Source organism: Equus quagga, chromosome 12 (genome assembly GCF_021613505.1).
Source record: "Equus quagga isolate Etosha38 chromosome 12, UCLA_HA_Equagga_1.0, whole genome shotgun sequence".
In the NCBI taxonomy this organism is placed as follows: Eukaryota; Metazoa; Chordata; class Mammalia; order Perissodactyla; family Equidae; genus Equus; species Equus quagga.
Genome location: NC_060278.1, coordinates 25,411,387 through 25,424,430, shown reverse-complemented (window position 1 = coordinate 25,424,430; position 13,044 = coordinate 25,411,387). Strand labels below are relative to the sequence as shown.

Below are 13,044 nucleotides of genomic sequence, written 5' to 3'. Positions count from 1 at the left end.
CCTTGGAACGGCAGGCCCTGGAGAGAGCCAGGATAATCAGCGGCCCACAGAAGCCTTTTAGGAATGATAACTCAGAGCCGATAACCCAAATTTGACTATGTTCTTAAATTCTTAATGTTTAGAATTAAAAGCCAGGCGCTATCTAGCAGCCTGCAAGCAGCAGGGGTCCAAGCTCCTGCAATCGAGCAATGGTTAGAGCGAACGCTTTCTATGGCTGGGGTCTGTGATTTTTATGGTTACATTTATTGTTTGACCAAAGTTGCCCTCTTTATGGTGGCTCTCACAAGACTTTCTCCGAGACTCATAAAAACGAGGTGGCCCCCACGGTCCTTTTCCAGTTATGTCATTCACCATCTGCAGTTCAAGAGCCCAGAACACACGAAGAGTAACTCCCTCTGGCTTCTCTACGTTGCCAAGGATGGGCATCACGTAAACTGCGCTTCTCTGACTTACCAACCCAGAGGGACTCTGTTTAACAAACCTCTCCAAGTCTTTAAAGAAAAGAAACAGCCGAGGAGTGAACGTCACACAGCCCTTGCAGAGCCCAGAGTGTGGTTAGGGAGCCCCGAGGTAAGACGGCCTGGTAGGGGCCACTGGATAGAAAACCCAAAAGTTAACTCACAGGGGCGAGCCACCAGTCCAATAACAACATGACCTACTGTCTCAGACAGCCTTTCTTTAAAAGAATCATTTGGGTTGAAGTGGATGAGATGGAAATATCAATCCCATGTCACGCCAGCATTTCTTGCTAAATTATTTGGGATCAGACACTCTGCCAGGTGAGACAGGGAATGTCATGACAAAGAAATTCGGTGCTGGCCCCACATGGGGGGTCCCCAAAGCAAATTCTGGGAGAATCTTAAGTTTCCCACCTGAAGGCCAAACTTAGCTGAGTTTTTATTGTTGCTGAATTTAGCTGCGGAACAAGAGGAAGAGGAATCAGTCGCCATGGAAACCGCAACATCGCAATCTATAGTAACCGAACAGCTCACATCCTTTCTTACGCCTCTGGCTGTACCAGACGAAAGGAGAAAGCACAGCTTTTCTCTTTGCCATGCTTCATCTTCTCTCTCCGGCTTTTCACCCAGGTCTCAGGTGCTAAAGTTACAGAGGAGGTTCGCTCCCAGGGGTTAAATCCACAATCACACAACAGGTACATCGTTTGAAGCCGAAAAGAGCTAAAGAAATACCAGGACTCGGAATCACAGTGCACTATGAGCATCGCCTGAATGCTCTTAACAGAGAAGAAATACGTGCACGGAATGTCTGTCTGTCTGTCTGTCTTTGTTTGCTTGTGTTTAAAAAAAAACCGTAATGGCCGCATGCAGCATCTTCTATCAATTAGCGTTTTCTCTGCTGTCTCTTCCTTCTGGTTATTAAACAGTAACCGACGGGACAGCCAGATGCAAAGAAGAAAGGACGACAGGCGTAGCTTGAGACCGGACCAAACCAGATGTAACTTATTGCTTTGCCATTACGGAAAGCCCTTTATTCACAGATTCCAAGGGCGCCTTCTAACGCCTATCAGTTAGAGATACATAATTTTGGATCCGTGTAACAGCTACGTGTGTCAAAGACGACAGAAACTGAGCCATGGGAGGGAGACCAAGAGACCAGGCACTTTATCCAAGTACTAGACCAGGTATGCTTTTGAGGTGCCGTGAGTCCTGAGGAGGGAAATCCTCAGTTATCATGACCTCAGCTCCCTTTAACCTCCACGATAGCCAGAGATGTTGACTGGAATTAGGCAGGGAGGCAATAACAGAATGGATCATCACTAGAGTCCCGGGTGTAGACACCCCATTGAAAAACACCTCTCTCCTCAGCCTCCAATAATACAGAAACAACCAGGACACGTGGGTTTTCACTGCCCAACTGCCTCTCATCTCTTCAGTTACCATACCTCCCTGGGAATGAGAGTGTCATATGAGGAAAGGCAATGCAAGACAGCGGAAAACAGACCCACCAGGAGGCGGAAGCCAGCCACTGAGTGCCGGCTCTCCACTGAAGCAAACGGTTCCTCCAGCCCATTCCTCAACCTCACTGTGTCTCCACTTTGTTTAACGAGGAAACAATGCATAACGCCACAGCACCTTACAATACATTATCACGCAGACCCAGAGAGATCTTAAGGGCCAGACACTCTGTAAAGAAAATAAATCCCCCACCCCCCACAACACAGGTGAGGCAAAAACAAGTCTGCTCTGCAATCATTTCAGCAAGAAGCGAACGCTGACCCTGCAAGTCCACGAGCAATGGGATTTCACGGAATGGGGGGCTTTTTATGCCAAGATGTGTCCTTAATTTCACTTCATCACTAATATTTTCCTCGGCGCTCTCAACTATTCCCTTTTCTTTGCCAAGATTTGACCCAGAGTATTTTTAGCTGATCACGAAAACGCCTGCTTAGCAGTGAATCCAGCATATCATAACCACAGAGCCCTCTCTTTCCTCTCTAGACACAGTCGTCCCCATCACTCAGAACCACTCACGGGAGTCTCACCTCACTAAGTTATGCTCATGACCTCTCCTGAGCGGTAATTCTTCTAAGTTGATTTTTGTACCTATTTCGTCGCTAATCCATTCAAGGATTGTTACTGACCGCTTCCTAGGTGCCAGGCACTGTTCAAGGCTCTGGGGATGGAGCAGCCATAAAAACCATCCGCTCTCATGGAGCTGACATTGTAGCCAGGGGAAACAGATCAGATGCAAAAAAAAGCACATTAATATAGAGCCCTGAGCTAACATCTGTTGCCAATCTTCCTCTTTTTGCTGAGGAAGACTGGCCCTGAGCTAACATCCATCCGTGCCCATCTTCCTCTATTTTATATGTGGGGTGCCGCGACAGCATGGATTGATGAGTGGTGCATAGGTCCATCCCCGGGATCTGAACTGGCGAATCCCAGGCCGCCAAAGTGGAGAGCCTAAACTTAACCACTACGCCACCGGACTGGCCCCTGGAAAGCGCTATTTTTTATTTTAAGCAGAGAACTGAAGAGAGTAAGGGAGAAGCTATGCAAGCATCTGGGGGAATCACCTTCCAGGCAGACAGCACGTTGTTGCAAGGGCCTGAGGAGGGCATCTCAGCGTGCTGGAGGGGCAGCAGGAAGCCAGGGGTGGGGGAGGAGAGCATATGGAGGCCCTGAGCAGATGGACTCAGAGAGCATGCAGGGGGACCCTGGGCATCCCCCAAAGTGGGATGAGATGCCACCAGAGTTATAACCAAAAGACTGACACGATCTGAATTTTGTTTCAAAAGAATCTCTCCGGCTGCTCTCTAAAGAACAGACCACAGGGAAGCAATGATTAGAAGCTGGGAAATAAGTTCAGAAACTAATGCGACAGTCCACAAGAGAGATGGTAGCCTGGACTAGGGTCATGATGATGAACCAAGAGAAGAATGAGTGAATTCGTGATACATTTGGAAAGTAGAGCCAACAGGCCTTGGTCATGCACTGGAAGGAGGTGTGCAGGAAAGGATGAACACACACAGAAGGCCGGACGGAGACCGCGGTCCTTAGAAAGGGCCTCTTGGCAGAGTCAGCTCGTGGCTGGCATCTGGGAATACGGCTGATAAACAGTACCCCGCACTGATATAAAATTTTCTCTAAATATACAGAGAGGCCCACGGCTGCTGGGTTGTGTGTACAAACAACATGGTTTATACTAAAACCCCTGGGTTCTTGCTTGGAGTCTGGAAGGCTGGTACATCCTAGGCAGAAGGCACCTACACAGCCAGCCCCTAATAAAAACCCTGGGCACCGAGTCGCTGATGAGCTTCCTGAGCACACGTTGTCCCTGCTTGCTGCAGGAGGAATTAGGAGCATCCTGTGCAACTTCCCTGGGAGAGGACTCTTGGAAGCTCGCATGTGGGTTTCCAGAATTCACCCCATGTGGCTTCTCCCTTTGCTGCCTTTCCTTTCTATCTTTCGCTGGAATAAACTATAACTGTGATTATAACAACGCTGGAGTCCTGTGAGTCCTGGTGAGCTACCAAACCTGGCGGCAGATCCAGGGACCCCTGACCCAGGGGTGTGAGAAGCAGAGAGCCCTCGCGGAGGATGCTCGAGTTTCCGGCTTCAAGTCTCAGTTCTTTATCGCCACTTCCCTTCGCTCTAATGCTCATCTCTAAACAGCTTATTTGGGATTTCAAATACATCGAGATTTGGAACATTTGTTTTTCTTAACAGGATGAAAAAAATATTCAAACAATTTCACTTCTTTCAGGGATAAAAACGGAGAATGGATTTTAGCGACATTTCAAATACTGTTCTTTCCTTGCAATTACGAGGGGCGGTCATGAATGAAGTCAGCAGAGAAGCATGTGCTTTCCCGGGGCCTCAAATCTGTAGTCCTCGAAGGGAAAAATACTTTACTTCAATTAACTGGCAAATTAGGAACTGCTGTTTCTTATTTGTAGCTCTTTTTGTTGTCTATACGAGCTGTCAGTGAAACTTCTATAATTTCACATTTGCAAACAAGTGGGGTCACAAACAGATTACAATTAACAAGAAGTGCAGAGAATGAAAAGTAACCGTAATTATAGAAGGCTTATGAACATCTGACACAAGAAATACTACATTAATTATCGTTAGATTCTTATTGTCTAGGCTCCCTCAGCCCTATTTTTAAAACTTAACTAAATTCCCCCAAATTCATTTGTTGTACCTTTGTAAATACTTAATGAACCAGAAAACTGAAACAGTGCAGAAATCTCTGGCCAAAAAATGGAATGAGCCTTGTATTAAATTGATTTTTTTAAAGATAGAAACAAACTGAAAAAAACCCATCCTAGCAGTTCTTTGTGAAGACAAAAGTAAAAAGCTTTTACTGAAACTGGGGCATTTCACTTTATTTGACAGTGGGACGTACTGTAAGTGAATCCAATGACGGCTTGCAAAGGTTGCAGAATGAGTAAAAAAAAAAAACCGAGTGACAGACTTTGCTGATTTTTTTTTCTTTCTTTCTTTCTTTCTTTTGTTGAGGAAGATTATTCCTGAGCTAACATTCACTGGCAGTCTTCCTCTTTTTTTTCTTTTTTTTTTTCGATTCAGAAATTAGCCCTGAGCTAACGTCTATGCCAGTCTTCCCTATTTTGTATGCAGGGTGCCTCCACAACATGGCTGATGAGTGGTGTATCTCTGCACCTGGGACTCGAACCCGCGAACCTGGGCCACCGAAGCACTAGGCTGTGGGGCCAGCCCTGAGACCTCACTGATTTTCACAGTGCAGCCACCTCTACAGACTTATTATTTTTCAAGAGTAAATTAGTATTAATATATGGATTGTTTCAGCAAATCTATCAGGTCTCAATAATGAGGCGGGCTTTCAAGAAAAATAATCATTTCTTTATGCGCTTTTCAATAAAATGTGTTTTGAATCCCCTTCCCTTTTTTTTTTTTTTGGATACGCATTTCATTAATTACTTACCTTTCAACTGAACCTACATTTTGAAGATTATCTGAATTTTCCATATAAGGGAAGTCATGGTTCCCAGTAAAATACGGTATCCAAAAGTCATTCAAAGTTTTCTCTCAATCAAGGGGAAATAGCGGGAATGCTCATTAGGAGTTTGTTTCTACACCGTTGCTGTCTGTATTCATGACAGAAGGGAAATTCTACACATGAACGCTATCAGACTGCATTTACAGACATAGACACACAGATACCAATGCAGATATGGGAACACATCCCCCCAAAGTGACAAACACTGCAGCACAATGAGATTCATTCCTTTAAAATACTCACTTGATCTAAAGCGTAAAAATAATAAAAACAACGGCTTTGAAATACTGCTCATCTCCAGCCATTAAATATGCTTAGCTTTGACTTCTGTCTCATGACAGCTGAACGCTACGGCAACTTTCCATAACATGTACCTAGGAGGATTCGTGGATGAATCCAAACATATATACCTTTCACCATAATGAAAGTAATAGAAATAAGTTTGCCTGCTGAGAAACAGTGATGATCAAATAGTAACAACAGAAAAAAATACATATAAGTTCTATTTTTGGACCCTGCAGGAGAATACTGCTTGCAGAAACTTTTAAAAACTTGAGACAGAAAATTTCTCTTGTTTTTATTAAAATGAAGCAACCGCTAAGACAGTTTGAACTTTATCCCATGCCCCCATGCCATTTCTTGGAACAATTTTAATTACCTCCATAATTAGAATTACCTCCATAGGGAAAATAACAGTAGAGAATGCTATTTTATGATTTCTTCAATATGGTACATACATGAAGTGTGGTTGTGCTGGGTTGTATGGTGTCTCCTAAAAATTCATATCCACCCAGAAGCTAGGAATGTGACCTTATTTGCAAACAGGGTCTTTGCAGATGCAATCAAATTTAAGCTGAGGTCATACTGCATTCACATGGGCCAGAATCAAATGATCGGTGTCCCTATAAATAGAAGGCAATTTGGACAGACGTCCAGAGAGGAGAAAGCCATGTGAAGATGGAGGCAGAGACTGGAGTGATGCTGCCAGAACCCAGCAAATGCCAAGGAGTGCAGGCAGCCACCAGAAGCTAGGACAGACGCACGGGACAGGCTCTCCCCGACACCTTCGGAGGGAGCACGGCCCTGTGGACACCTTGACTGACTCCTAGGCCTCCAAAACTATCAGAGAATAAATTTCCAGTATTTCAAGCCACCAGCGTGTGGTAATTTATAACAACAGCCTTAGGAAGAGAATACATTGGTTGCTCTCACGATTTCAAAATTAAATGCATAAATATTCACTCCACACCAAGTGTGGTTAAGAAAGTAAAACTGCTCATTGCTTTTCCATCAAATTGAAATAAGAGAAAACATTTATAAAAGTGTCTCGCAAGCTTTAAGAACACATAATTTTCAATTCAACCCATTTTTATTTATTAAGGGCCAATTCCCTATGTCCCGCCCTGTGAAAAACAGTAAATATTGACTATTCACTCTTACAGCAACTATTAATTAGGAACAAAATATCGAATAAGAAGAGGGTCATTTTCAGGCACTCCGTCAAAATAATAGTCTGGGGGCCGGCCCCGTCCTTGGCCAAGTGGTTAAGTTCACACGCTCTGCTTCGGTGGCCCAGGGTTTCACCTGTTCAGATCCTGGGCGAGGGCATGGCACCACTCATCAGGCCATGCTGAGGCAGCATCCCACATGCCACAACTAGAAGGACCCACAACTAAAAGTATACAACTACGTACTGGGGGCGATTTGGGCAGAAAAAGCAAAAAAAATAAAAAAATAAATAATAGTCTGAATTTTAAAGAAAGACATTTAAAGAAAGTTAGGGAAGACGGTGAACGTATTTGGGAAAATGTGAACAAATCATTAAACCCTGGAAGCAGGTCAACAGCCTTTGGCAGAGAGTAGCTGTTCAATAAATGTGCAACGAATTCGTTAATTTTTAATTAAAACTATGTTAGGCTTATTAATGTTTATACCTTTGAGTCTTATTCATGGTTCTAAATAATAAGTCTGCAAATCCAATTAATCTGTAACTATGTTAACTCAAAATACTTCCGATCAGTGAGTTAAAGACATATATCCACTCAGGAATCAGATCACTTATTTGACAAACATTTACTGAGCATATGACAGCCAAGGAGTGATGTTTGGCTGCATGTACTCAACAATGAACAAGACAGACAAGATGCTGGCCGCCCCAGAGCTGCAGAGCTGGCCAAGAAGAGAGGGAAACCACACAAGGGTTCAGTGGAACTGCGACCTGGGTGACAAGGGAAAACAGAGCAGGTACCCAGGGGAGCCCAGTCTCAGAGGCCAGAGGTCCAGAAGGCTTCTTTTAGAGAATTCATATTCATGATCGAAGGACGAGTAGGAAGTTAACAGAAAGAACGACACAAGTACAAAGAGCATCTGGAGACGAGAAAAGGCCAGCGTGTGGAGCGCTGAGGGGCGCAGCACAACCCAGCCGTGGAGGACCACAGAGGGTGCACAGTGAGGGCTCACCAGGCACAGGACTTCCTGGAAGGATGTGAGAGCTGAGCCCAGCGTCCAGACGACAAGATTTTAAAAATGGGAGTGCCAGATGAAGAGAGCAGACTAAAAATCCACGTGACTTTTACCTCTTCCTAAAATCTAACCAAGACTATGGTAAAGAGATTATTATTTTTTTTTTTTAAAAAGACACAAATCCACTCAACAGCAGCAAAGGTATGGAAGCTAAAATGCAGATGAACAAGAAGTAACTAATTGAACATATGCATCAGAGCCGAATCCCAAGCCTGCGGTAGAGAAGCTGAGAACCAACCCAGTGGAGAAGGTGGGAATCTCCAGGAGACTCAGAAACAGTAATGGCTCCTGTGTCTGAAACCGGGTGCATGGGAGCAGATGAAATAAGAAGTGTGGGGCACTGTCAGACCCCTAGGCATCCTCCCCTACCGACCCTACAAGACCAGCTGTCCTCCTCCAGGCTCCCCTAAGGGGATGAAACACAGTGCCCGGTCTGTGGGTGCCAGGACGGACACACTCAGTGCACAAACGCCAGGCCCTCTTCTTGCCACTCAGCTCCTGGAATGCTGGCAGCTGGACCTTGAACCCCAGATGGGCAGTTGAAAAATGCCCCCTGGGAAATCACCTAAAGAGGAAAAACCACCGTACAAATTAGTAGCCCCCAAAGGTCACCTAAGCGGACTAGCCTGCCCTTAGCCTTCTAATCTCCCCTCTTACTCAAGAACACACATCAAGGATTTTCAGCTATCTAAGGAAAGCTTCTAATAAGAAAGACACACACCAAAAGCAACATGGAGGAAAGAAATTATTGAGCAAGAAAAAACTCTAAAAATAATCAGTCATTTCAATGAGATTAACTCGTGTTTCCAGGCCACGAGAACAGGGGGCTATAAAGACAGCACTCAGGGAGAAAACACCCAGCCAGTGCTGCTAAGAACGTGACAGCACAAATGAGTTGAGAAAACTTCTGGCGGTGGAGCGAACAGACCAGGAAAGGAAAAATAGAACTGAGAAGAAAAAAAATTAACAAGCCAGTCCAGGAGTACCATATCCACACAGCCACAGCCCAAGAAAGGACAAGAGAGGAGAGAGAGGTGGAAGACATCATTTTAAAAGAAATGTCTCCAAATTAAAGGCGTTGAGCTGCAGACACTCGAAGTACTCAGCATTATGGATGAAGAGAGATGCCCACGAAGGGTACCACTGCGAAATTTCAGAACAGTGGAGAAAAAGAGGGTATGAGATTCCAGAGAAGAGAAGAAAACTGAAGCACTATCTACAAACTCTTGAGAGGAGTGACCACTAACCTGGAATTCTATACCCAAATGATCAGTGGAACATGAGGACAGAATAAGGACGTTTTCAGGCGCTCAAGGTGAGATGAAATGCTGCCACCCCGGGATGGCCTGACACATTTTATGGCCTCTGTAACCTGAGGACAGAATGGCAGAGGCAGGAAGACCAAGTGTGTTAACAACAGCTGGCTCACTGTGACCCTCTCCCAAAGAAGCCCCCAGTCTCTGCTCTGGGCCCGGCCACCCGGAGCAGATGGGAGCACTCAATTCCCTTGGGCCTGTTCCTGGAACCGGAGTAGAAAACATAAATCTGCTGATTCCTGTCCATCTTTCCATGGGATGTCCAGTACCTGGAGTTCGTGCTACAACTTTGGCAGACGCCCCGACTAGGATAAACCCTAATTTTCTTTAGATTAACTCATGATTGGCCTACTCAATTCACTGTCCAGCTATCTTCTCCTCCAAAGAGCTGGAGAACGACCTCTCCTGGAACAGTCAGGGCTGTGCTTGCTTCTTATTTTGTCAAAAGCGAAAACTAGAACCTTTAGGGAAACATACACGGGCAGGAACACTACACAGAGAGGCAAGGAAATGATTAACACAAAAGTTAGGGTGCTTGTTACCGCAGCCGAGTCCAGAGAGAGGATGGGGAAAGACAAGTGGGGGACTTCTCATGGACCAACAACTGCCCAGGTCCAGGCTGGAAAGGGATGTCTGTATTTGCCTGTATTTTCATTATGTTACTCTTTGAACTTCTCACATGTGTATAATATATTTCAAAATAAAATTTACTTTTTCTGGGTTTTCTTTCTTCTTCTTCTTCTTCTTCTTCTTCTTCTTCTTCTTTTTTTGCTCAGGAAGATGTGCCCTGAGCTAAGGTCTGCTGCTAATCTTCCTCTATTTTGTATGTGAGCCAGCACCACAGCATGGTGACTGATGGACGAGTGGTGTAGGTCTGCGCCCAGGAACCGAACCTGGGCCACTGAAGCAGAGCACACCAAACTCAACCACTAGTCCACTGGGGCTGGCCCAGAATTTACTTTTACAAGGATGAGGGACACGATCAGATCTGTACATTTAAAACATTACTGGTACTGGACCGCCGGCACAGCAGTTAAGTTCGCACACCCTGCTTCGGCAGCCTGGGGTTCACCGGTTCAGATCCCGGGTGCGGACCTACACACCGCTTGTCAAGCCATGCTGCGGCAGGCGTCCCACATAAGTAGAGGAAGATGGGCATGGGTGTTAGCTCAGGGTCAGTCTTCCTCAGCCAAAAAAAAAAAAGAGGCAGATTGGCAGCAGATGTTAGCTCAGGGCTAATCTTCCTCAAAAAAAAAAAGAAAAAAGAAAGAAAATATTACTAAGGTTACTGTGAAGAGGAGAGAGTGGACATCATGGTAGAGGTCAAGGGAGTGATGGGGGTGGACGGGATGGGAAGAGATAGATGAGCCAGAAAGGTTACAAAAGAGGAGATGCTGTTTGTCTTTACTATTATTATCATTATTAATTTTTTTGCAAGGGGAGGACGTTAGCAGGAAAGGAAGGAGGGAGGGAAGAGGAGGAAAGTGAACTGTTTGGTCAGTTGGCAAAAAAAAAAAAAGTCCAAGGTAACATCTCATTGTCAGTGATCACCACTGCTAACGGTATATTCCGTTTATACCGTTCTTCTAGAAGACTAAGCTCAAAATACTGTAAAAGTCATCATTCAACGAAACCTCAGAACACAACTCCATGACTTTTCACAAGAGGCCTCCACGGGTCCAATTTCACACACACGGAAAGTGCAGAAGAAGAGGGCTCATCCCTGGCTGTGACAGGTTAAAATCCTGCGTGAGGACTTCCGTGGAGACAAAATTCAAGAAGCCGGCACCCAGCCCAAGCCCCAAGCCCCAAGCCCGTGCTGCGTGCAGGACCTCAACACCATTTTACTTTCATCTTCCACGCGAAACTTCTCGGGCACTGCAGAAACGGGCCCTCTCGGAACGCAAGAGCAGGCTCGTGACCGTCAACCACCACCCCACTCAGCACTGTCCCAGAAAACGAACGGATTCCGGTTCCAAAGAAGAAGAGCCTGCTTTACGTTCTCCTCCGATCTCAATGGATCATTCCTGCCCAGAACTTAATCTGCTACTTCACGTACGTTTTAAGCATCATTTTAACAGCGTTAAGAACCCGGCGATCTGTTCCACTTGTGGCATGTTTCTTTCATCCTTGTATTTGCACCCAAAAGAAGGCCTCATTTCCAAGAGACACTCAGTACCAGCTTCCTGAGCCATCGAGAAAATGGAGCCATCAAGAGAAGCACCACCTTCTGTCATTTTTACCAAATAAATACCAAAATTAGACTTGCTCTATTTTCTCCTGCTTCTTTGGTAGGGAGTAAGAGGGGGACAATGAGATTTCTATAATGATACATGATGGAGAAAAACAGGAAACCTGAAAAATACGAATCTAGATCTTGGAATATGGGTATTTGTGAAGATTAGAAAACACAGCCGAAGGGAACAGATAATATTTTAAACACTTAATATGGAAACTGGCCGAGAAGGCAGCTTTTTAAATAGTGGGAGATGATTTGATATGGGAAACGAAACACAGTTTCTTCTTGAAAAGAGCAGACAAACTGCTAGGAATGGACATCTTACCTTAAATACTTCCATCGGAAGAGGAAACTTTGTGGCATCAGTAAGGGATTTTTCCAGAGCACATTCCCATTCAGAGGTCATCTTCAAAGGATAGATTTCTGTATCAACAGCAAACCAGAGAAGAATTTAAGGACTAAAACGTTCTACTGGGTGGTTCTTTCTTGAATTTTATCTTGCCAGGATTTCGTAATAACCAAGCAAGCTCAGCAACCGTAAGAATTCACACCCTACCCGCCATAAAAGGCCACCTGCTAAAGGGATTTTCTGAAGTTAAATGCCAGCTTGGGGTTCTCCTATCAGAAATGAAGAATAAATTTAATAGGGCTCTTCTTCAGGGAACATTTGCATGCATTCTGTTGGCATTCTGTAAGTAATTTAAGGGTATAAATCACATTAGCAACGTCTTCAGTCATCCACCACCCCAAATTCCACATATTACCTGGGAAGTAATATCCACTGATGGAGAACTTATTACCTGATAAATTTCTAAACGAGAAAGCACTCTCGTCTGGCATTTTCAGTGATCACAGCCTATTTTTCACTAAATCTCTAAGCTCTCGTATGCTAAAAATAGCCCATGTAAGTCGGAAAATTATTAAAAGGTAAATTAAAATTTACCAACCAAGTTTAATATTTACACTTGAAATGTTGCGAACACACCACATGTTGCCTATATTTTTCCCCAGGCGGCGGCGGCGAGAGAGAGATTTACGAATGGAGGTTACGGGGTCTGAATGCAAAAGGCAAAGAAAGAAATTTGTCGAGCACTGTTTTCACCAATTGCTGTAACTGCAGGGGAATTTTATGATCTGATCTCAACAGATTTAAGACCTTATCAAATAGGATTTGAAGAAGCACTCACTTAAGGCAGATATGTTTATACCCTCCCTCTATCAACCCAGGCGACTTCAGACAGACAGATGGGGTTTGAATATGAATTTAAGCACAGCTAAAAGGCAACATTAAACCTTTGGGGCTATATTTTTAATTTCTTGCATGTCTACTTTTCAGCATGCAGCCATCTATTCGGACGCTCATAGCTTCTGGCCTCACCTTGAGCTTGAAGCCCCCCGTGCTTTAGCAGTTCATTTAGTCTTTTCAGACTACCCTAATTATGGTCAGCGAAAGATGCTCCC

The 13,044-nt window shown here is 44.6% G+C and overlaps 1 protein-coding gene across 9 annotated transcripts in view; it reads right to left on the bottom strand.

The window, feature by feature from the left end:
- The window catches only part of SFMBT2 (Scm like with four mbt domains 2), a 242,210-nt gene that overhangs the window by 102,770 nt on the left and 126,396 nt on the right, over positions 1-13,044 (bottom strand). For 8 of the 9 annotated variants that reach the window (XM_046679942.1, XM_046679939.1, XM_046679947.1 and 5 more), the window contains exon 7: positions 11,909-12,006. The exons of the other annotated variant lie outside the window; for it this stretch is intronic. In XM_046679942.1, the coding sequence (XP_046535898.1) occupies positions 11,909-12,006 (98 nt within the window). The remainder of the gene's footprint in view (positions 1-11,908; positions 12,007-13,044) is intronic. 9 annotated transcript variants of the gene reach the window in all.